We start from the raw sequence: 23,903 nt of genomic DNA on the forward strand, positions 1-23,903 counted from the left end.
CACAAGGAGATTGGTTCAAGATTTTGGATTCAGAAGGAGGAAAACTCTGGCAAGCACGGGCTCTTCCTACTACTTTCTTTTCTCTTTTCTTTTCTCTTAACTTTAAGAGTTTCTTCTCAATTATGACTTTAATCTCATAATATTTAATCTCATAACAACTTTATACTCGTAATCTCTTGTTTTTATCATAAGTCTTACAATTAGATAATTACTCCTGATTTATTTGCATGTAATTTTGAATTTGTATTTAGCTTTATTTCAGACTCTTAGGTCCATAACAGTATAAAAATGAAATTCCATAATAAGGAATAACAGAACAATATAGTTAATCATCACGCTTTAAATACTGTCGTATCTATAACAACTTTGTTTGTAATAGCATACAAAACCTGAAACTGTAGAGTAAGTAGTACCCAAAGGTGTGATATGCAACGTATGAATTGCTAGAGATTGGTCAAATTTGCACTTAAATAAAGTCACTGAGTAAATGTACTCAGTTACTGTACGTTCCACCTCTGCTGTAAAGGTGTATTATGTCATTTAATAATTTTCTGTGTTATTTATATTGATGTTTATTGTTTGATGATTTACTGTCCAAGTCCACTGTATTATCAAATAAACAAAAATATATGAAGAAGTCAAAAAGTAAATGTGGTCAGTGTGAAGTCTAAAAACACAGCGGTGGATGTATCTTACCCAGGGCCACCCGAGCTGCAGAGGCATCATAATTGATCCAGAAGGAGACCCAGGAGAGAATGGTGATCAGGATGGAGGGCATGTACGTCTGCAGGATGAAATATCCAATGTTCCTCTTAATCCTGAAACTTAGCGAAAGCCTTGGATATGAACCTGGAAGGAGAAACGATGGAGTGATAGCTTAGAAAAGAGCAGCACACGGGATACGTTAGCCGTCAGAAATCCTTTACAGGTGGTTAACCAAGCAGTTTTGTTGCCCAAACTTTTGCCAGGAAGGTTCTCAGCCACAAAGTCCTGAAGGCAAATGTCTCCCAATAGCGGGGCAGGAGTGAAAACATCAGGGAGAAAGGGGAAACGTTGGCACAACATAAGAGTTCCAAAGTCTGCACTTTGACAACGCGCAGGGGTAGTCATTTCTCCATTTGTTCAGATGGAGCACTTAATTTCCCCAAAGCGATGGATTCCTTTCCAGGGACAAGTTCGATTCCAATTAAACATGGCAGAAAGTCGCAAACACGGCAGATTTTTCTGCAACCCCCTATCTCAGCAGGCAGCTCCAGCATCCCTCCGAGAATTGTCACAGAGAGCTGCTCTGCTTCCCTTTTTGCACTTTCTCTGTCCTCTACACGTTAGACCAAAAGCGCATGTTTAGAGGGGCATAATTGCAACGCATGCTGTTACACTACAACAGGGAGGAAAACACGCGGTATGTGGTGGTGGTGGAGGTATTCTACTGCACAGGAATACATCAGCTGGTTGTGCCAAAGCATTAATTAGTCTTTTGTTTGCACTTTAATTAAAACAATCACAACAATGCAATGCTGATGCAAAAAAGCAATATAAACATCAAGGCTGGGCCGCTCCCCTACAGCTACACTAAGATATTTATGAGGTTGGAAACTATACAAATTGCTCTAAATAATAGTTAAATTCTATTTTGTGCATTCTAGCCACAGTTTTACCTACAATTTGTCACCTAAGGAAAAAAGGGTTGAGATAAGTGTGATGGTTTTAATCTAAAAGGCTATTTGCTATGGGGAACACACAATGATGAATGACCTCATCATCTCCAGGTTCCTGTAAATCTTTTAATGAATCAATACCTTAGCATACATACTTCATCAAGTCCCAGACAAACGCCTTGGATCACCCAAGTACTTTGCAGAATAATGGCTGCCACACATGGTCACAAACACGGGGATCACACCTAAATTTGACTTTTGCCTCGTTTTAAAGGCTTTAAATATCTACCATTTATTCTGAGTTGATCTAAAGTTAAAAGTGTTGAAAATAACATGTTCTTTCTGAAACTTAGATGAGATGATCAAGACCAATCTCCTTTGAATGCGCTAAATAGGAAGCAGCCGACAGAGTTAGCTTAGCTTAACATGAGAACTGGAGAATTAGCTCCCATGTAGAGTATAACTCAGGAAAGATGTAGTAGAGCCGATGATCACACTGCTCTCCGGTATTAGATGGAGGAAAGCAGAAAATATATAAATGTAGAAATGTGAAAATAAATACACAAATAAATATAGAAACAAACAAATGAATGAAAACATTTAGAAATGAATAAATGTAGAAATCAAGAAATAAATGTGTAAAAATACAAACATAGCCTTTTTCATTGGAGATTGTAATATTTTTTTTCATTTATCTACTTATGTATTATAAATTAATTAATACTTAATTTATTCTAAATGTTTTGTCCATCGTAGGTCAAATCACATATAATTGTATCAATATAAATCATATACGCATGTGGTGTTAGCATGTTAAGTTGAAGTAAGTCAGTTTGCTCCGTATGTGAGGTGGAGTCATACTTGCACAAATTACAAGAACACAGTGAAGCAGCAGCAGTGCAAACCCAATTCCTCTAATTTGTTCTGTTATATTTTCCGAGCTGTCGTAGTTCTAACTCTCATAGAAACACTGACGATGAAATAAACATATCAGCGAACAAACTCTGTGACTGAATGAAGACAAGCTTGTGAGTCAGCGTCTGGTACTTAAGTTGCACTCCGTTTTTTTAACAAATATATGGAAACGGCCACCTACAATCTGCTGCACGGAGAAAGGAAACTGTCTTTCCACATGACCCAAATATAATCACATTCCCCACAGTGACGATGACGTGCTTACTGGGGCCCACAGCCACAGCGGGGACGCGGACGCATAGGTGTTTTATGCACAGTGGTAGAGTCATTTTGAAAACTTTCAGCCTAATTACAGCAGTTCAGAAATGTTGCATGACAGTCTTACCTGTAATGAACCGCACCTCCCTGGACACCAGGCGGAGTTCTACAATGGAGAATTGAGGTAACTCTAACTTGTCGACACCCGTCACAGCGGTGTCTCCTCCTTGCCAGAAGAACACGATGTCATCTGTGGTGTATCCATCTGTGTCGGAGTCAGGGCACATTCAGAGGAGAGAGCAGAATAACATGTGGAGCGTCAGAGTGGAGAAGAAAACCATTAAAGTTTCTATTTTAAGTCTGTTGCTAGAGTTTGGATAATGAGTGGAGGTCGCTCTGACACATCAAATACATGTTTCTCTCTAAAGCCATCTTGCATTACAGTCATTCAACCCAGCATATTTGTACATTGATTTCCAGAGGCTTCTTGCATTGCAACAATCTGTGAGTACACAGAACATGTTTTCATGTAGATTTTCCCTGTAAAAAGAAAAGAAAAACGTAAAAAAAAGGTTTTCTTCCTTAGGGTGCAAATAGAAAAAATATATTTTTACAGCCGCCATTTTAGTTTTTTCTGGCCCATGCTCATTACTCGAAGCGACTCTACGTTTGACATGCACACATGGATACAAAGAGTCCGGAGATTTTGTAAATCTGCACTTCGCATTTAATTGAATGAAAATGCCGTTTGCGTGTGGACTAGGGGCTCAAATACAGAGGAAAAAGTTCATTTAAAAAACATATACACATTACTCTAGACAGGGCATAAAAGTGCCCTTTTAAAAATCTGCATGCCCTTTGGGTTAAAGAACCAGAACTGTGTTTTCGAGATAGGTTGGTCGTGTTGAACTGACTAAAGCTTATTATTCTAAATGATATCACAGCTCAAAATATGCAATGCCACTGCTATCATGCATTTTAATGCAACCAACACGTGAAGCTACGCATTCATATACTATAATTTGTCATAGCTTTGATTTAATCTCTGTACTTCATTAGATTCAATTTCATATTTATCAAATGAAAGTTGCATTGGATCGTGTGAAGAGAAAAATATTGAGGTAGAAATGTTTGGAGGGAATGAGTCTGTTGTTTCCAGGAGGAGTGCAATCCTGCCAAGGACTTCAATCTGTCTGCTCTCTCTTCCTGCAATCACATGCTCCACTGTCCAGCCTCCTACGGAGCCACAGTATATCACTACATGCATTACTTACAGCATGAATATTCATTAACATGTGTCAGTTTGTGAGGTGCTCCCACACATTCTCAGCTGGCAGTGCAATTGAAAGTGACCACGGCAGCAGATTTATGCCAACAGGCCAGTGTGCATTCACTGCAGAGCGATCCCTCAGTCCGGGGAGTGTTACTACATTTCACATTCTGCGAGCGCATGTCCAGACCTGGATGGCATTAAACTCACTAAGGGACCAGGATTCATTACCATTAAATCTCTCCAGGAGGTTATAGGGTAAGGAAATGTGACATTGTCCATGACATTGAAACAACTGCCGGCCTAATCTATCACACTGATGGCTAATGTGCACACGACTCCCACCGGTGCAGAGCGTTCCCCCCCCGAACATAAACAGCAGATATTCTTGCAACTTTCTAATTCAATGTGCATCCATATTTCATTGCTTGCTAACATCCCTGAGGTTAAACACGCTACAGTTTTATCCTGAACAGCAACAACCACAAATATCTGGTGTATTGAGCAAGTGGGTTGATTGATGAGGCAGTCAATGAAAATGATCAAGCAAATACAATTTTTAATAACACCACTAGCACCTTTTTCCTCCTGGATAATGATTTATCTAAATTAAAGCATTTGGGGGAAAAAAATAGATTTGTGAAACAACTGTCAATTAAATTAAATTATAAAAAATGTAAAGTCTGCGTTTTGCCACATTTGTTTACCACCCATAATGAGCTCGGAGACGACTCCGGTGGCTCTGGGGGGGAGATTTTTTTAATATGAGAGAAAAACCCTAATGATGTCATCAGGGATATGTCAACTTGGGATAATGGATTACACATTTATGACAGAAAGCTTGTGCTACACACCGAAGGTGCGGCGTTTAAAACATGTGGCATTTACCAGGTGTCTCAGGGTCTCAGAAAAGAATGCACTGTGGGAAATGTAGAAGCCACTGTTTCTGAAGCTTGTCCCATACTGGAGACTATAACGCCCTGTCCACACAGACGGTGTGGACACAAACCTCTGGTTGGGAAATGATCCTTACTTTGATCATGCCCATTGTAGCTTTTTGTAATGAGCATGCCCAAGAAACAACAATAACAATGGCAGTTAAATACCGATGTCCCTATGTTTGGTTAACACTGCTAGGTGTTATTACAAGTTAGCTGCTGACTTGTAATAACCTAACCTGTCCCATTTTAAAGGTTCCTTCAAATACGGCCAACAGATACAAATTCCTCCTTTCATCCCTGAGAAATGAAAGCTCCAACAGTTGGATCCTTCCCAGACCAACTTATCCCAGGATTCATTGCACTTCAGTGACAAACAGTTTTTCAAAGGTGATGAGACGTCTGATGCTTGAGTATCATGCTTCAACTTAACTGAACAGACATGTTAAAAAACCAAGGGGTACCAAGGTGTCCAACTTCAGCTCTGTTGCTAGGCAACAGCAATAAGGGCGGTACGAGCTGCCAATCACGGAAAGCCTCTGTAGACCAGATCGTCTCATTTCAGTTTGGCTCGTCATCCTAAGGATGCAGCCCCTGAATTGGCCACAGTGTTCCACTCTGGTATTCGACGGATCGTTGATATAGGCTTTATCGCCACCTACTGGCCAGGGGAACTTGTTCGAGCGTTTGTAGTCATTTTTGTGTTCTAGATGGAGTTATTTTATAAAACAAAGGTTGTGTGGACAGAAACCTTTTTTTTAATGGAGGTGAAAATATCTGTTTAGCTGTAGTGTATATTCATTCAGGATATCTTGGCCTCTGAAGCCTCTGTATTTTAGATCAAACTGCTTGATATTATCTTATTAAACTGTGGATACTCTCATACTGACTACTTCTTTTAAATTTCCGATGTAATTATAAATGTTGTAATAAATAACAAGGTATGTGATATTTAAGTGCCAGTTATGAATGATTCATTAAAGTGATGATTGTGGATTGTGGTGGGTGTAACCTAATATCACATTAAACATATTCAGACAATGCATCACCACTGTGATCCAGGAGTTAAGAGCCATATTGAAGGTCAAGCGAGGTTACTAGTAATAATGGTATCAGTTTGTCTTCACTATTCAAAGATCCAGTGGTGGCTCTGTCACACTGAGGGTGTGGCAATCAATGCACATCATCAAGCACTATATGATTTATTGTCATCAAGTACAGAGGCAAAATATCTGATAAATGTCTCACTAAGGAAAACATTAATTACATGTCATGTTTAATGGTGATTTTAAGGTATTGATCAAATACTGTAACAGTAATCAGCTTTCTGCCAATTGTGCTTTTTTTTAAATTTGAAGGTTGCTTGAAGTTCAGTATAATGTGTCTTTTCAATAGGTCAAATAAATAAATATACAACGCAGGTTCTTCTGAATTACTCACAGCTTTCAATTTCCAGGGTGCAGTTCTGTTCATCAAGAGGGTACCTCCTCAGGTCCATCATGCAGGCAGCAGTAGTGGTTATTCTGAGAACAGAAAACAGAACAGAGACTTAGATGATATCACAAGAACACAAATACCACATGTAATTGTTCTTTACTGAAATGAATGAGAAGCTTAAGAGAGAGGGACATGATATGCAACAGACGATATGACACAATATGGTCAACCATCGTGTCCATTACTCATGCAACACTTGAGAAGTTTTTTATCCTGCGGCCGTTCACTGGAAACATTAAAATGTTGCCACAGTTCAATGAGTCACTGGGAGTTTTTAAGCTTATATCACATTGAAGACATTTTGTCAATACCACATGTATCTCGGTGCACATCCATCCTCTTTAACCTCTCACACTTTTTAACTTTCCAAGGGTCACAGTAGCTGGAGACTCTCCCTCGTGCTCATGTGGCCGACGGCAGAGAGACATAAACCACTGCTCCCTTATTTTAAAAGATTTGGCTTTTTAGGTCGACTTTTAATATGTCTTTTCCCTGAGACTCTTAAACATGTTTTATTATCATTCCTTGCTCTGGAGACGTCATTTCTTTTTATGCAGATCACTAAATGCTCAGCCGCCGTGTGCGATTTTGTCAATGCAGGTTGGTTTATTGCGAGTTCTGAGATGTGCATTTCTGCCAGGTAGCTTGTATGCATAGCAGTTTATTATTGCCGATAAATCCAGTCGCCCGGCAAACGGCTTTAGCTACAAATTATACATGTACGGGTCTTTGGCATTTCACTTGCATATTTACCAGTGCAGCACATTTTAGTAATTACATTTCTGTGGTTCATACCAGCTGCTATGTGTTCATCACACCAGCTCTCATTCACCCACTGCCTTCCTGTGTGAATGAAACGGATACATTCATTTCCAGCTCATCGTCCATGTTGTCAGAATGTACACCCGGAAAGTTTGATGTGCACGGTGTGTGCACGTTAGAGCAAGTTTTACCCTTTCCCAGCGTATTTCACAGTTTGGATAGATTATTAATCATGTTTTGGTCAAAGACACAATAACACAGCCATCTACACTACCTAGAATTAGTATAATAAGCCTTGGAAATGTACTGCATGAACACAGAGTTTGTAAATTGGTCATGGTGGACTGAACAGAGTGCTGTCGCTGGGTAATTGGAAAACAAAATATGCTCTACTCAAGCTGATTGGACCAGATTAACACACAAGCGTGTGAATGGGGGGCCTCTGGGCTTGTGATAGCAGAAGGCACCAGAAGGGTAAAGAAAAATAATACATAAACAAAATGGGTGACAGGTATGTATTTATTATTCACAATGACACCGAGCTGCAATCTGCTGCACAAGCATTAAGCTGCTCTAACTGCATCCTGCTCTGCTCTGCTGTCCCGCAACTCCCTGCATGCAGTCAGTACAGCACGGCTATCAGCCATACACACTGTCACACAGCACTGTGCCGAGTTACATTCATAGGAAAGGTTACACGGCAATCGGGATTTTCAAGACAAAAAAGTTGAATGGAAAGATATGTTTTCCACAATGTGTCTTCTCTGTGCTGTATGTCCACTGTAACAGAAATAAACAAGGAACATTGTTTCGAACTTAACAATTTAGGTGATATAAAAGATTCAAATTGAGGAGTTTTCAAGATTTGAAAGGAACAAAATATTCCAGCTCACTCTTTCATTCTCTATCTGGTTTTCCTGGGACTCTGGAAATTCTCTCAGTAACCACACGTCCTTTAACATCCTGTTTAACTAGAAGCCAAAGAAACCCATTCTTTTACACTTTCTATTTTCACAAACTGGAATCATCAGCTGTTGTGTTTCAAGTTTGTTCACTGACTTAACATAGACGGTATATATATACGATTTTAAACAATGATTTAGAGGCCAAAAACTACTTTTTCTAATTGCATCATATTAGATAATGTATTAATTAAGTAGTTTAACACCAACTGTCATTAGAGTCTGATTCAAATTTAGCTCAATCCTGATTGCCGCATATGTATTTGTAAGATTCAAACAAATAAAGGAAAAAAAAGAAATCTCTAATAATCAAAACTGTGTCTAACAAATGTGTGTTAATGGATTATATCATTCGTATTAAGAAGCTGATTGAGAACAGGGTTTATAGAAAACAAGGTATCTTCTAACTCATTCTAACCTTAGTTTTATATTTAAGAAGACAACTCTGGCCAACAAATTTACTTCTTATCTTAAAAACTGAAGAAATTAAAGACACTATAACATGGAGGACCATTCAATGAGCCGCTTTAGACCTTAAGCTTCCTGTGCACAAGATGATGGTGTATATCCTGTCAGGAGTTACAGTTATACCCCTGGTACAATAGCACGGTGATGGAGTCAAATCCTGGCTGAGGCAACAGCTCGGAGTAATGGACAGAAATGAATTCTTTACCCTTCTTTACCCTGGCGGGGAAAGAAAAACCTCACTACAAATAAAACTGACTTTATGTTTGACACTTAACAAGTCAGGAGAGAATCGTCATTGAGTCGGCACAAGTAGGAAACGGCTCAAGGTGAGGGTCTGGGATTTGGAAATGTCAGCAGATGTAGGTCAGCAACTTCCAGTCCCACCAGAGATGGTCAGAAGCAGCTTCAGACCTGAGCAGGCACCGCAGTGCAACACTCAGCACTGTCTTCATTTCGTGGATTTCAACATGATATGCAATACGAGTTGTTTTGTATATATTTTTTTGGGGGGGTTATCTCACTGGATTTGTCTTTATCACTAAGATCTGCATAGAGAAATTTCAATTTCAAGAAACCTTTGTGAGAGATGTTACGTTTATCGCAATGCACATAACATGCAAAACAAAGAGGAGGGGAAAACTTTTACATTTACAATGAAAGGGAAATCCATTCATTTTTACAGGCCACGCTCGGCTCCACTGACTGCGCATCATGCCAGAATAACACACAACTAAAAGCAACCTGGAGGCGGATCCCAAAGGGCCCAGCACTACAGACAGGGAGATTTTCAGATATGTGAGCAATAGTTTTGACACCTACACAGTCGACTCTGCGAGGAAGCGTGCTTACCAAACAGAGATCATTGTACTATCACAAAATAAACACTGTGGTTTAATAAATAGAGGAATATAAGAGAGCAGATTTGCAGGAATGGGAAGAGAGAAAACACCATCTGGTGAATGCTTAGCTCAAAAAAAGCCCTCAATACTCTCAGGACCCTGTGCACGACAGAATTGGATAGTCAGCTCGTGAACAGTGATTCAGCCTCTCATGTCGCTGGCAAGTTGGGAAAAACCTGCTCTATCATGCACACCAGGCTCTACACTTTCTACTGACACAGACCTTTATTGATGTTTGGAATGACTTTCTTTGTTTGCAACGCCCAAACTCTCTCCTGCACCACTCAGCATTCTTCAGAACCAGCCTCCTCCCTCCTCTCCCTCCACACAAAGAAGCGCACGGTGGAAATCTAGCTACACTATATCTCACATATTCAGAAAAATTACAAGATAAGCAAGGTTTTCAAAAACAGGATTAAGTTTATGATGGTGGTTAGGTTTCCAGATTTGATTTTGGACAAAAGGTTCACACACAAGGCACTACCACACCTCCATCTTTGGATATGCACAATTTCATTGATATTTTTTTTTATTTTGTTGTTTGATATTATATTTGTACAGTTCAAAATACACACAGGTATTTGGACACCTACACATTACACCTACAGGAGCTTGTTTGACATGCCATTCTAAATCCATAGGCATTAATATGGTGTTGGTTTTGCAACTTCCACTCTTCTGGGAAGGCTTTCTACAAGATTTTGTCAAAGTACTTTTGATAAGTGTGTTAGTGGGAATTTTTGCCAATTAATCCAGAAGAGCATTTGTGAGGTCAGACACTGATGTTGGATGAGAGGGCCTGGCAAGCAGTCTCTGTTCTAGTTCATTCCAAAGGTGTTTGATGGGGTTGAGATCAGGGCTCTTTGAGGGCCAGTCAAGATCTTCCACACCAAACTCACCCAATTGTTATGGACCTTGCTTTGTGCACTGGGGCACAGTCATTCTGGAGCAGAAAAGGGCCTTACCCAAACTGATCCCACAAAGTTGGAAGCATAGAATCGTCCAGAATGTCTTGGTAAGCTGAAGCATTACGATTTCCCTTCACTGGAACTAAGGGGCCTAGTCCAACAATGGCAATGGGATGGAACGTAACACCTGAATTTAATGATAAGGAGGTGTGTCCCAATACTTTGGTCCATATAGTATATATACTGAAAATGACAAGTCAAACTACTATGTTGATTTGTAGGCTACCCTACAGAGTTTCTTAGTGGTAGAAACAATTAATTTTGTTCTGAACAAGAGCAGTGACTTTGTTTCGTAGGATGTCAATGAAATCCGAAGGCATTGGTGAAGAGTGCTGTCAGTCAGGGAGCAACGAGAGCTGCTTTTTATTGAATTCCCGTGTGAAAAGCTTGATTCACATGTGTATGTTGATCCAAACAAACCGAGCACCGTGATTGCTACTTTCTTAACATAAGTGAACTGGTGTATGTTGACATCAGCCTAAAACTTTGCAGGCCCGCTAGTGCGAAGATGATTACATGTCAACAAGTATGAATTTCCCCTCGTCGATGGAAGGGAGCGCTTCCTTTGCTCTGGCGGAAAAGTCCCGTTAACAATGAACGGGTCTCTGGTAAAACCCATCACCTCTGTGGGCAGAGCGAAACCATCCAATCGACAAGCAAAGTTCTCTTTCAACCTCGCAAAGAAATCTGTCATCACATCTGTGATTTGTGCCGGGGATGAGATGCAGTTGTGGAGCGTCGGAAAATGCAATGCAGTGTGTTGCATTCACAGTCTGTATTATTGTAGTAATTTCGAAATTTAGGCCATTTGAATGGGCCTGCTCTACCAGTGCACCAAAACAATTAGCCATTTCTGTGCAAGGGATCAATGTTGAGTTTTTACATTCGAGGAAATTATGTCTTTACAATCCGTGCAAGGGATTTGTTTGAGAAAGTTGTTTTGGCTAAAATCAACAGTGAGTCATCATCATTACTACCATCTGACATCAGACGGCTCACCAAAAAAGAGCAGTTCCAGCTGACACATTAGACAGGTTAGTGTGACATGTTCAATAAATATGTATGGCCTGTGACAGATGTTATTAAAAATTGAAATGGCCCTTGATGGGAAAAAGGTTTCCTTCCCTGCTTTAAATAACCCTGGTCCAAAAATAAGATAATTCTAAAAAGTGGATGCAATCTGACGACTTAAGCAACAGAACAAAGAGTGCAGGTACAGAGAAGACACCTTTCAACACCCAACACGAGATCAGTGGGTAAGAACATGAAGACACAGTTGTAAAGCAGAGACAATGCGAGCTTGTACTTAAAATGAACACAAAAATAGAATTGGTTGATCAACACCAATCAGCACGGCTCAGATCAAAATCGATGTAAGCAGCAGGAAACAAGGTAAATAAAGGCTACATAAAAAAAGACAAACACCAGCATCAGCACATTACACAGTGAGTGAATAGGTGAGAGCACATCATGAGGTGCAGCAGGGTGTGAAATGTGATTGTCCACAGTTTGCATTCTACTGTGCTCAAGTGCAGCACAGGGGATAGATTCGAACAGGCGCTCTTTACAAGGAAACGCATTTAAGACAACAAAAAACCTCGAGCAGTCAGACACGAGGGGAGCACCATGGAAATGAACTGAGAATACAACATCTATTGTTAAAGTTCCATCTATTGTTCTGGAGGAAAAGGTCCACACAACCCTTGGGTAAAGTCAAACATTCCACCAAGGCGATGCAATTACATGCTTACAGGAGGCTTGTAAAGGTCCTGGAATCACCGACGCATGTGGAATTTTCACTGCTTGTAGTTACGGTTTGACGCCATCTGCCATATGCTGTCACTGCAGAGGGTGATGATAAACCTCTGTGTGGGTTTGAAGGTGAGATGGTGGAGGAATGGCCGATGCCAACGTGCAATGCATCGCATCTATGGCTTTTCAGTTTCATGCAAGCACAGAGGCGAAAACACAGGTGTAATGCAATTTTCTTGCGGTCCTATGACACTCGTGCCTGCTTGGTGCTTCTGGAGCTCCAGGGAGAGCTGCGTGTGCTGAGGTCTGCCAAGTGGAGCAGCTGGGAATGTTTATTCAGATCAGGTGATGTATTGTCATAGTGGTACCACTTTGGCATGAAATGGATCCTGTTTCCTCCTGCTTCATTTGAAGGAGCCAGGCAAATGTTTGTTTTTTTTGGCCAGTACAAACACAAAAACTGGTAAATTTTTAAAGGCAGAGTTTCACTTACATGGTTTATTCTTGAAATAACATTTTCAACTGATTGTAGTTAATATGAGGTATAATACGCTTTTTCAGTTTTTCCCTTTCCTCTAGTGTGTTATAGTTTTTTGTGTATATAAAAGGTCTGCAAAGTTTAAAAACCCAAAGTTCTAAAGTTGTGATGCCATACCCAGGGCCGTATCTCAGATTTTTCTTAATCAGGGGCCATAAGAGGGCCACAATTTACACAGAGTTGCCAATTTGCACAAGTCCTGCTTCAGCATGCTGTGCATTTAAGTCATTACTTGTTTATTTTTATCTCTATGAGCAAAGCCACACATCATTGAATATGTTTTTTAAATTGTTATTGCTACTGACAGGAAAGGGGCTCTTCAGATTTAAGCTGGGGGCAGTGCCCCTCTGGCCTCAACCCTGGATCCACCATGGTCACATGACATCTAGCTAGTCTGGCATGCCCCCTAACAAAGCAGGAACAGAGGCCGACATTTTATACATGGAAGCAGTTGACCAATCACGACAGAGTGGGTCTGCTGGCCAATCAGAGCAGACTGGGCTTTATAAGGGGGGCGGCCTTAAAGAGACAGGAGCTACAACCAAGTGTTTTAGACAGAGGCTGAGAAGAGGAGCGGCAGCAATGGAATATTTTTCTCAGATTAGAGCATGTAAACCTTCAGAGGTAATAACCCAAATAAAATAATGAACCTGAATAAAAGCAGAATAGGTGTCATTTAAATTAATCCGAGGCGTGACCTTTCTCAGGATTGCACCATGCTTCTCAAGGATTGCTCTTAGTTATCTGGTCAGCAGCTAAAATTAGTTTGCCACACCCATGTGCATTTATGACAAGAGGGTTAAAAAGAACAAATATTAAGGATTAATTTTAGTCCTCAGACATTTACAGCTTCGACAGCAGTGAGACTGCATTTTAACGTTGTTGGTAATAGTCTTCTGAAGAGTCATAAAGGGAAAGAAAAAAAAAAGTTATGCCATCAAATCTTCTTTTGTGTCAGCACCAATTCAGTAATTCAGAGTTTCTGAATACTGATCATCGCATTAATAATTCATTACCTCATATGATCTAAACACTCATTTTCTTTTATTCACAGAACAAAACACATCCCCCGCTCCTTTGCTGCCATCAAACTACTTTATTTTAATGAATTGTGATGGGAAAAAGCAGCAATGCTTTCTGAGTTTGAACAAACCTCGGGACGCGTTCTTACTTTCAGTCCCTCCGTGCACATTTACTGTTGATTGAATTGTCTAGGTTGTCACAGTCTTCTGGGACATTTAGGTGGCGGACATCTCAAACCTTTTTATAGCCTTTCTGGGTCAGTGAATGTTGGATTAAATATTCCTCACTCTCCTTCGGAGTCAAACTTAGAAGTTTGTAGTGTAATAACTTCAAAAATCAAAGTTTCAAGACTGTTTATTCTTGCCAAAAATAAAAACGTCATGATTCATCATGCCACAGAACAAAATGGCAAATAGATGAAGCGTTGATCTTGTGTTTTCGGTGCCACGTGTGATCATTGGTTATTTTTTTTTAGTTGTTGTTTTACTTACTGCCAAATGACAGAGGCCAATTACAAATTCAAGAGTTGTTTAGTTAAAAGTAATCATACGAGGTCTTCAGCTGTCTCCTGCTTGGAAAAAATACCCTTCCTTGTGGGAATGGCACTGTTACTCCTGGTCAAAAATCATATTTGAGTATTTGCTAGCTTTACTTGCTCTAGATTTCTAAATACTTGTATGCCATCCATTTATTTTCTCTACATACACAATCGGTTTAAGATCACAGGGTGAGAAGCATAGATGACATACTTTACTTGTATATCCCTATTTTCTATTGGTGGCATTATACATGCCTTGCATCATTAAATGATTCCAAACTTAAGATTTAAATAGACACGACAAACCCTTTCTCGAAAACTGTTCCAGATTAGAGGCAGAGAAACACACAGGACCAGTTGCCAGACAGTAGCTCCGAACAAGCATTCTCACTCACATTAACAACTTTAGAGTGTGTCTTTGGACTTCAAGAGCAAACAGGAGACATATGGAATATGAGGAAGACCATACATTTTACTGAACAGGGACTACAGCGTCCGCAACTAACAATAATGGGATAATGCTTAATACTATAATGTGCTGTGACAGTAGCACAAGTGGAGAAGAGTCATAAAGTCAGTGAACCCAGAGTTTGCATTAGCTGCCAGTTACTGGTCATATACCAGACTAAGTAAAGCTGCAGCAGCAGAAGCTGAGAGGACTGAGCTGAGCTGTGCTGCCTTTTACCGCTCCTGAACTCATCATTTGAGTTGTTAGAGGAAGAATGTATGAGTTCTTACTTAAAAAGTCCCATAAGCTGCTTTCAGGCAGGCACTGAATTCCATAGATTCTCTGCACTTTCTCCGGGTTAGGAGGTGCATGTGTGCGCAGAATCCATTGTGAGAACACAGTAGGAGTGGGGGGGGGGGGGGGGTTGCTTCTAACACGTGACGGACTAAAAAATGTAAATAACAAAAAGAAAACAAATATCTTCGGGTGAACAAGCGGTGCTACTAGAAGACACCGGCGATAAGAGCTGACAGCGGTGTCTATGTTGTAAAGACATTGTAAATCACGTTATCTCCGCAGTGAAATTAAAATGTTACTTCCTGCCTCTACCTGCTCAACCCAGCTGCCTCGCTTCCCACCTGAATAATGCAGAGGATTTGTTGCTGTTGTGAACACGTTTGTGCAGAGAACCTCCCGTTGCATTGGGCATGTGTGAAAAGCAAACTGTGGGTAAAGTCTGGACCGCACTCTCCGAAACCTTTATCCGTAGGTCATGTCTGAAAAACGACTGTAGTATCAATTTAAAGCTGGGGTTGGTAATCGTGGCTCCCTTGCTAACGTCTGGCTGTTGTCTCCGGTGTAGCAATGTATGTCTCTCCAGCTGAAGGCTCTGGTCATATGCAGCACTGGCAGGCAGGTTGGTTAGTAACAGACAGATTCGCTGACCAATCATTTCATTCAGTCGGGATGAAATGATTGGTCGTGTTTATTACAGTCCTGCAAGAGCCTCAGACACAAGCTTTTTTCCCCAGCCTTTCAGAATACTGATATATTGATGGCTTTTAGGATGTGAAGGGGATTTTAATAAAATGGATAAATAATGTTTCTGAAACAAATTACCAATCCTACCTTTAACTCACTCACCCAATTCAGAAAAAAAAGTTCAGCTGTGCACTTGAATGAACACTCAAACCTTTTCTGAACATTACTGACTCCCACTGGTGCGTGTCTGAAAAGGACCTCATGTTCATGGTGTCTGGTAGAAACATGTTGAAATGGAGAAAACTAAATCAAACTGGTTTTCTGCGGGTTTAGCCACATGTTAAAATGAGAGATGCTGATGTAAACCACTGGATCAACCACACAGAGTGTAACGTCATCAATGCACATGATAGATAGATTGCAGAGTCTCTGCTGCTCTTACCTCAGCCCGTATAAGACAGTGCCATCTGGGTGCAGTCGGATCATACGGTTTTTTACTGTCACACCATGAAGAAAGGACTTCTTGTCATTAAGGAAGTAGGTGTCAGGGAGCCACAGCTGGTCTGCTACACGGTTGTCCAGAGTCAGGTTTAGGTTCAGCTCACTATAGGCCAAACGCTTATCTCGCCAGCTCTGCTGGAAATACATTGTGATGGTGTAGTCCTGGGGAGATGGGAAAACTTGTATGAAGTCACAGACAAGAAAAAACAATTTAGAAAAGAAAATGCTTTTCTATTTTGTGTTGATCCTATTGTTTCCTGCCAGTGGCTGATGAAGCTAGACACAGAGATTGACCTCTTCAAAAACAGTAAACATGGTTTATCAAACTGAGAGGAACTGATGAGCAGATCACAGGAAAAAAGAAAAGGTTTACAATTGATATCAGGCATAAAAACACAGTTAAATGATAACCATAAAGTATTTGGAAAACAAGAACAATGTGCAACATACAAAAAGACGACAAAATAAAAAAAAACTTGATTCAGTGCTTTACCATGAAGAAGTGGAAAAAAGAAGAAAAGGCAACTTTGATAAGACTATGTCAGCAACAAATAAATGCATCCACAACCAGCCTTTCCATGCAATAAGGGAAACTAAACTACTCAGCATTTGTGGAATAAGACATGGGCAGCAAACCAACAAATACAGCTGTACTAGTGCTCCTGCACAATACTGTATCTAACAGGAAAAGCACTCAAGTGAAGGTATAATGTCCGCAGGCTAATACATCACTGCCCCTGTAGTCAAAGCACTGGACTGTTCACAGTGCGAGTCATGAGAAGCACTTATCAGTGTCACTGACTTCATGCAAAACCTCTGCAGCTGCAAATGATGCAAAGAGATTTAAATATTGTGTCGACCAGTTTCAGGCACGCTGCCTCACACCTTCAATATAATAAAACTAAATTTATTGGCTGTCGTGCTAAATGTCGTCAGTGTTTCTCCTTTTTTTTTTTTTTATCAATTACTGACCTTGATACTTTGATGATATTGTTATTGAATTAGAAAGTCATTTTTATTTTAACAGTTAAAATGATGTGTTCAGCCACACTTCATATGTTTGAGCAGTATCAACATTATAAGACACCTTGTGTCCCTTATGTCCTGATTCATTATTAATCATACAGTGTGTTGAAATGAAAAATGTCACCTGTCAACAAATGAATGAACACCAAGCTCTTAATTAGCACTCAGCCATAATACCGATAAACAAATCAATCAACTCTGTCATCGTAGTTTTATCATTAACAATGAACTATTTCAAATACAGTAGGGGAAAGGCAAAAAAATATTCGAAAGTTGACATTTTACCTGTTTTCGTTGAATCTTTACGTGTAATTTCTAATATCTGATCTCTCATCATATTTAAAGCAAACATCAGTAGCGTGTATTGTCATTGAGAACCTAATACACTAATTAGATTCTGCTAGATTCCCACTCTGCATCTTCTGTGTATAAATGTCGGGAGAAATGTGGGAGGAGTGAGCTGCACTCTGAGTGACTGAGACGCTGAGTGAAATAAAGAGAGTGCTAATAGACAGAGTGACGTCATCGCTTTCCCTGCTGCCATATTGCCTTCCTCACTCCTCAGCCTGCATTTCTGACTGCTACCAAATCTGTGCCGCACACCAGAAGAGCATGTGCTGCATTTCTTGCAAAACAGTGAAGGAATATTGTCACTGAATTTACAATAGTTCTGGACAAAAAGAGAAAAAAACTAACAAATACACTTTTATGTTTATTGTGTGAGCCAAGGGTTTAATTTAGTAAAAACATGTGATATACTTTGCCCGCCGACAAAGATCAAACCAGTCTGAGCTGCTTTCAAACATGCATTGAACTCAGGATATTCTCCTGTAATTTTCTTGAGGGGCTGTAAGTCAGAACGCAGATGTCCAAGTCGGTTGCTGTGGAGTTTTTCACGACAACCCCCTAGTAAAAACTCAGGATTATGTCCGAGTGAGCTTATGTGAGAATACAGCCGGACGTGTAAATGATGTTTTTAACACTTGACAGAAAACTGAAAAGAATAAAAATGATAAAAAATATCTCAGGAAGTGCCTGAGAAGAGGAATCATACCACCAACAAGGTGTCTACTTGGAAAGACAACAAGATTCAAGAGCTTTTGGTGATATGAGCCAACTCAGGTGTCAATGTGCCGTAAACTACGTTATGTCCTTCAAGCTGCACCATCCCTCGCCTGAACACTCGGGAGATTGTGTTGTTGTGAACGCACTGTGCGTTGTGCGGGCATTTTCTAAAGTACATGTCTGAAAAATGGTTTGAGAAATACAACTTGCAGCGTTTGGGGATAGGGATCCTATATTCGTCAGGCAAGCTGAAAGGATGTGTGTGACGAATGCAGCACGATAGTCAGTAGTAGAGTCGACAGAGAGAAGCCTCCAGTGTGTGGACACATTTGAGACAAAACAAATGAGGCCTATCAGTACGAAAAAAGAAAAAAAAACATGAGACCAAAACTTACCATGTTTACTTCTGAGATGGAGTCGATGCTTGCTATGTTGATGCTCATTCCTACGATGACTGGAGGACCTGAAGGAGCACAAAAAAAAAACACATGTCAACACATGAGTAAAAATAGGATTAGATGTGTTGTAGTTAGAAAGCTCTTAAGTGTGCACCAAGTAAAGTAATAGAGCCGGAGTACTGATAATGGAAATTTATGTGGATTTCCCTTGCAACTGGTCAAAATTTAATGACAGGTTTAATAAATCAGCTCATTTTAATGTCTTAAAGACGACGCTGAACATCTGCGGAGAGAAAAAAGGCAGAGGGAGGAGAAAAACAAAACCGGAGGGAATATAGGGAAGCAGAATAGAGAAGATATAGCCTGAAATTAGAATGAGTAAAGTGATGTTAACTGCTTAAAAGCTGATGCAAGCATCGCGGGGCACAGCTAATGTGTCGTTTATCAGAAGAGTGGTGATAGTTTAATTTGAAAAGACTGGGACTGTGTGAAGAAAAAAAAAGAACAATTTGATTGCAGTGACTGTCGAGTGAGTTCTCTTAGTTGGGATTACACTTTGTGCCTTGGTTGAAAAGAACAGTGAGGGTCAGACAAGAATAACTGCAAACTGGATATGAGCTTAAACTGAAGATAACACACATGCCCTGTAGGATAGGAGCAACTGAAGATAACACGTATGCAGGTGTTTTTTTTAATGGCTGATCTCTACAAGAGGACAACTGAGACTGAGTGTCAGTGGGTGGATACCAAACCGCCACTACAACAGTCCCTGCAGGAGTCAATGAGCCACTCAGGGAGCTGGACGTCCCAGATCCCTTCACCTGGATTCTTTCCGTTGGGTTACACATAATCTTAAACCCGTTTCTGCTGGTTAAAAAACACCTGCTAACATCTGGCTTTTGTCTGCGATGGAAATGGATACAATCTGCATTCACTCTCTGGTCTAGTGACTCGGTTTCAATTGGCTGTAGCTCCGATCGACAGTGATGGAAACACGACACCTGGGTGAAGGTGTTATTTGGCAAAACCGTGAGGTGAGAGAGATTCTGTTTGCATGCTGTTAGCGTTTGTGACATCAAACATGAAGCACTGGCCAGAATGAACAGAAAGGCAAATTCCTCTACAGGCAATACAAAAATTCCTTCTTTTTAGTGGATTTTCCCACATTTGGAGTCAAAGAGGAACTCAAGAATAAAATTGGCCACTATTGGACTTAACTGAACAAACTAAATTGGGTGTAAGTGTAGAGGAAATTTAAGAAAAAAACTACCAAATCATTTGAAATAACTTTTTTCCTCTTTGTTTACTCACGCGCTTTAGTTTTGTTTGCTTATTATCCTCCTTATAGAGCCAAGAACATAGATATATAGATATAAAGATGTATAGATAAATGATCTATTGAGTCCATCACTTAATGACCAGTGGCTACACTGCTAACTTACTTTAATTCAAACTAAATTCTTAAACACAGTAAATACAGTATTTTAAGTTCTGAACTCAGGTTTACACTTAAAATTATTTGATAATGATATATGGTGCAAGACTCAAACCTATGCATTCCGCACGTTCCTATCAGCGCTGCAATATCTCCAGTTTAAAGATGGTGCACAATGTGCCAGTGACACAGCGGATTTAAATCTGTTTCTGCTTCTCAGACACTGTACGTGAAGCAGGAAGTTGAGATCAGTTACTCTGAGAAATTTATGAAACAACACTGAGAAAAACGCACTCATCCACACTAATTTCTGGGCTAGCGGTTCATGTAAAGGAAGGAGAAGAGCAAACCGTGCCTCATTTACATGATTACGGTACACGCTGCAGACATGTAAACAGCGGCGCACATCGACTCGCTTACATGTACACTAAACACTTAGCGCACTTCAATATTCAGACAACTTTAGGTTTACAAGGATTATCCATTCACAGGGCCTGAGCACTCACAGTCGCGGAAGCCGGTTTGTCAACGGCTTCAGACCATATGATGTCAACAGAGAGCGAGATAAACACGCACAAAAAATGTCTAGATTTCTCAAAAAAATTGGATTTAGCTCCAGAAAATCCTGATTTAGTGGTCTCCATTTATGTTGTGTGTTCAAGTGAGGAAAGTAGTTTGCTTCTGAGAAGTAAAAGAAAATCTGATTTAACTCAGTAGAGTACATTCTTCCAACAGTCCCTTTATGAAAACACATTTAAATTCACAAGATCCAGTTTTTGATTTGGTCCTGCAACAAATTGCACAACTTAATCAATATCAGTCCCCTAAAAATACTTGATTTTTCAAGAAAGTAAAAAGAATTTCAGTCAAAATTTTAGGAGTACTTCCTTGGGTCATGTCCCAGCCCTCTACAAAATTCCATGGAAATCGTTTCAGTAGTTTTTGCATAATCCTGCTAACAAACAAACACACACAGATGACATCATAACCTCCGTGGCGGCGGTGATGAAATAAGCAGAAGCAAAATGCATACTTAACATCTGTGCGTACAATATAGTTAAAATAATTGCCATGATAAATGACCATTTACTAGGGTATTCCCTCAGCCTTGAGCTCACCCAGAGTTTATTCATTTTGTTGGTGTCAGCGCTTTTCAGATTAGGTTTTATCCAAACAAACTCTGGAATATTTTGCATCGCACCGCAACCACAGTTTCTCTCTGGCCAACACAGACGGGGAACGCTGAAGAAGCTCGATGCAGAACTGCAGGGGACTCGAGTGCTGTACACCCCAGCCGCTCACCTCGTGTCGACAATGATTCACAGTTTTTTATTATTGCAAATTCTTCTCATTCTACACAGTTTTGGTCCTTAACAGCTTCCCCATTTCCCCTTCCTCTTCAGTCAGAACTATCAGAGCAGGAAATATGAATTGCTGACGCAGAAGCAGCAGAAGCAGCAGAAACAGCTCAGTGATTGGCTCATGTGGCGGTGCTGAATCAGTACATCCACACAGTGTTCCATGGTAGTATAGTGAAAATTCCATTAGCATAAGGGTCATAAACAACACAGAAAACAGCTCCACTACAGTATGTACTTTACTGCATGTCATCAAATTCAAGAGGGACAGAACCTATGGAGCCGTGATTGCGGTGCAGTTTATGTGTATTTGAATTTTTCTTTTTTTTCCCCGTCTTCTCTCTCGGTTGCTTCGTTTCCCCGGGTCCTTTTCACTGACTTTCACAAATTAAGAATAAAACAGAAGACGCTGGGAACGATAAAAGTGCTCCAGTTAGGTTGTGTGTCCTATTTGCATTTGAACATCAGTTTATGTCACTTGTACACAGCCTCACTCCCTATACGCAACACTTTTTGTACAGCGTGACTGCCGGCATCGGTGAGGTATATCACCGAGTGCTCACAAAGCCTTACATATATTTGCGAGGTATAATTAGCACCGTGTCACACTGGAGTCAGCGTTTCTTAATTTCTGTAACAATGTGATATCGTTTGCACGATTGATGCGAAAACAGCAGGATGAGGTACAGACAGTTATGGACCACTGTGACTCACACAGGACCGGGTGATTCATTCCCACACTCAGCTGAAGCACGTACTGCACGGCATCACCAAACAGACAGAGTAATGAAAAAAAAAAATTAAATCAACGTCTTCTTTAACCAGACCAGATCTGCAACTTTCAAACAGTCACAGCGATGTCCGTGGGTTGCAGACGTGCACAGTGCAGAGCCCATGGAAACTGATGAGTTCTAAAAATTCCTAATATAACCCTAGTATGTCCAAATACCATCCACACCCTGAAATAAAGATGAGCTGCACTTTACCCTCACTAACTATAATGTTTATCACTGTAATAACGGCACGGATCCACTGATCCACTAATTCATTTCATTTTCAGTGATTTAGAGCACGGAGCCCATTGTATATCCGGTTGTATAAAATGAGTAATGAGCACGATTTCAAACATTTTTCACAAGCCTGTCATCGTGCGGAGTGTATTCCCACCCTCTGAAACGGATAGAGCTGAATGGAAGCATAATAGGATGTGAGCACCTCCCCACACACAATCTGCAGTCGTAAAGCACACTGACCCGGAGCGACGGTGAAGCCAAGGTTATCGTGGAATAAGGCTCGGAACATATTTTTCAACAAACGTTTGCATACTCCAACAGGCTCCGAGCGGCCTCCTGCAGGGCGCGCTGCCAGGGTCGGATCCTGCATCGCACCCTGTGCACTCCTCAGTCTGTGTCTGCACCAGAACTATTCTCCATAAATCCCACCGCACGACATGATGAAGAGTCTCTCACCTTAAGCACCGTGCCAGTGAATGCACATTTAAAAAAAAAAAAACCCTCACCACACTTACATCAAACATATTAATGCATGAACCCATCTGGTAGTTATTGTGATGCAGCTTGAAAATGAAATAGTATTGGCACACACGCATGTGTTAAACACCACCTGGGCTCCAAAAAATTGTGGAATGCTTGGTAAACCCCGTGGCAGCTGTGGGATGAGCAGTTAATGCAGAGGTTAACAAATGGACACGGTGCAAGTTAGTTCTCGACAAATAAATCATTTACCACTAGTGTCCGTTCTGCCTGTTTGGAACGGGTTTAACTGCAGTGAAGATTTTTATTGTCAATGTTTTTCCTAAAATGAAACTGACTGTGTGTGCTTTATGTCAACGTTTGAATGATTTACTTAACTGGTAATATGTTTTCAAAGATCGCATGTCCAATATTTCCGAGGTCTCCCTAATTTGGCTTGATATAAAGCATGGCAGCGGAAATATTAAATGTTGTGCTTTAACCAAAATGGAGTGATTCTATGAATGTTGCTGCAGTGACAGATGTCAGTACCCGACACCCCTGAATGGTGGAATAAAAGTAATCAAATTATCGAAATGATCTGGGGGTGATTTTGACCCACGGTGTGACCCGGTTGGGGACCACTGCTGTTTATCCGAGGACTACATCCGCAGACTGAAGGCACACTGTCCCGCCCCCACTGTCACTTGCGTCCAGATCGCACCACACTCGAGACTGCTGGATCCCCTGGACTGTTAACAATACACATGTAA

General features: G+C 40.5%; 1 protein-coding gene across 2 annotated transcripts in view; it reads right to left on the reverse strand.

Moving 5' to 3' along the window:
- The window catches only part of gabrb4 (gamma-aminobutyric acid type A receptor subunit beta4), a 60,290-nt gene that overhangs the window by 9,060 nt on the left and 27,327 nt on the right, over positions 1-23,903 (reverse strand). For both annotated transcript variants that reach the window (XM_034606844.1, XM_034606845.1), the window contains exons 3-7: positions 18,863-18,930; positions 16,318-16,538; positions 6,480-6,562; positions 2,959-3,096; positions 697-849 (exon numbers count right to left, since the gene is read on the reverse strand). In XM_034606844.1, coding sequence (XP_034462735.1) covers positions 697-849; positions 2,959-3,096; positions 6,480-6,562; positions 16,318-16,538; positions 18,863-18,930 — 663 coding nt within the window. The remainder of the gene's footprint in view (positions 1-696; positions 850-2,958; positions 3,097-6,479; positions 6,563-16,317; positions 16,539-18,862; positions 18,931-23,903) is intronic.

This window comes from Hippoglossus hippoglossus, chromosome 14, assembly GCF_009819705.1.
Source record: "Hippoglossus hippoglossus isolate fHipHip1 chromosome 14, fHipHip1.pri, whole genome shotgun sequence".
Lineage (NCBI taxonomy): Eukaryota > Metazoa > Chordata > Actinopteri > Pleuronectiformes > Pleuronectidae > Hippoglossus > Hippoglossus hippoglossus.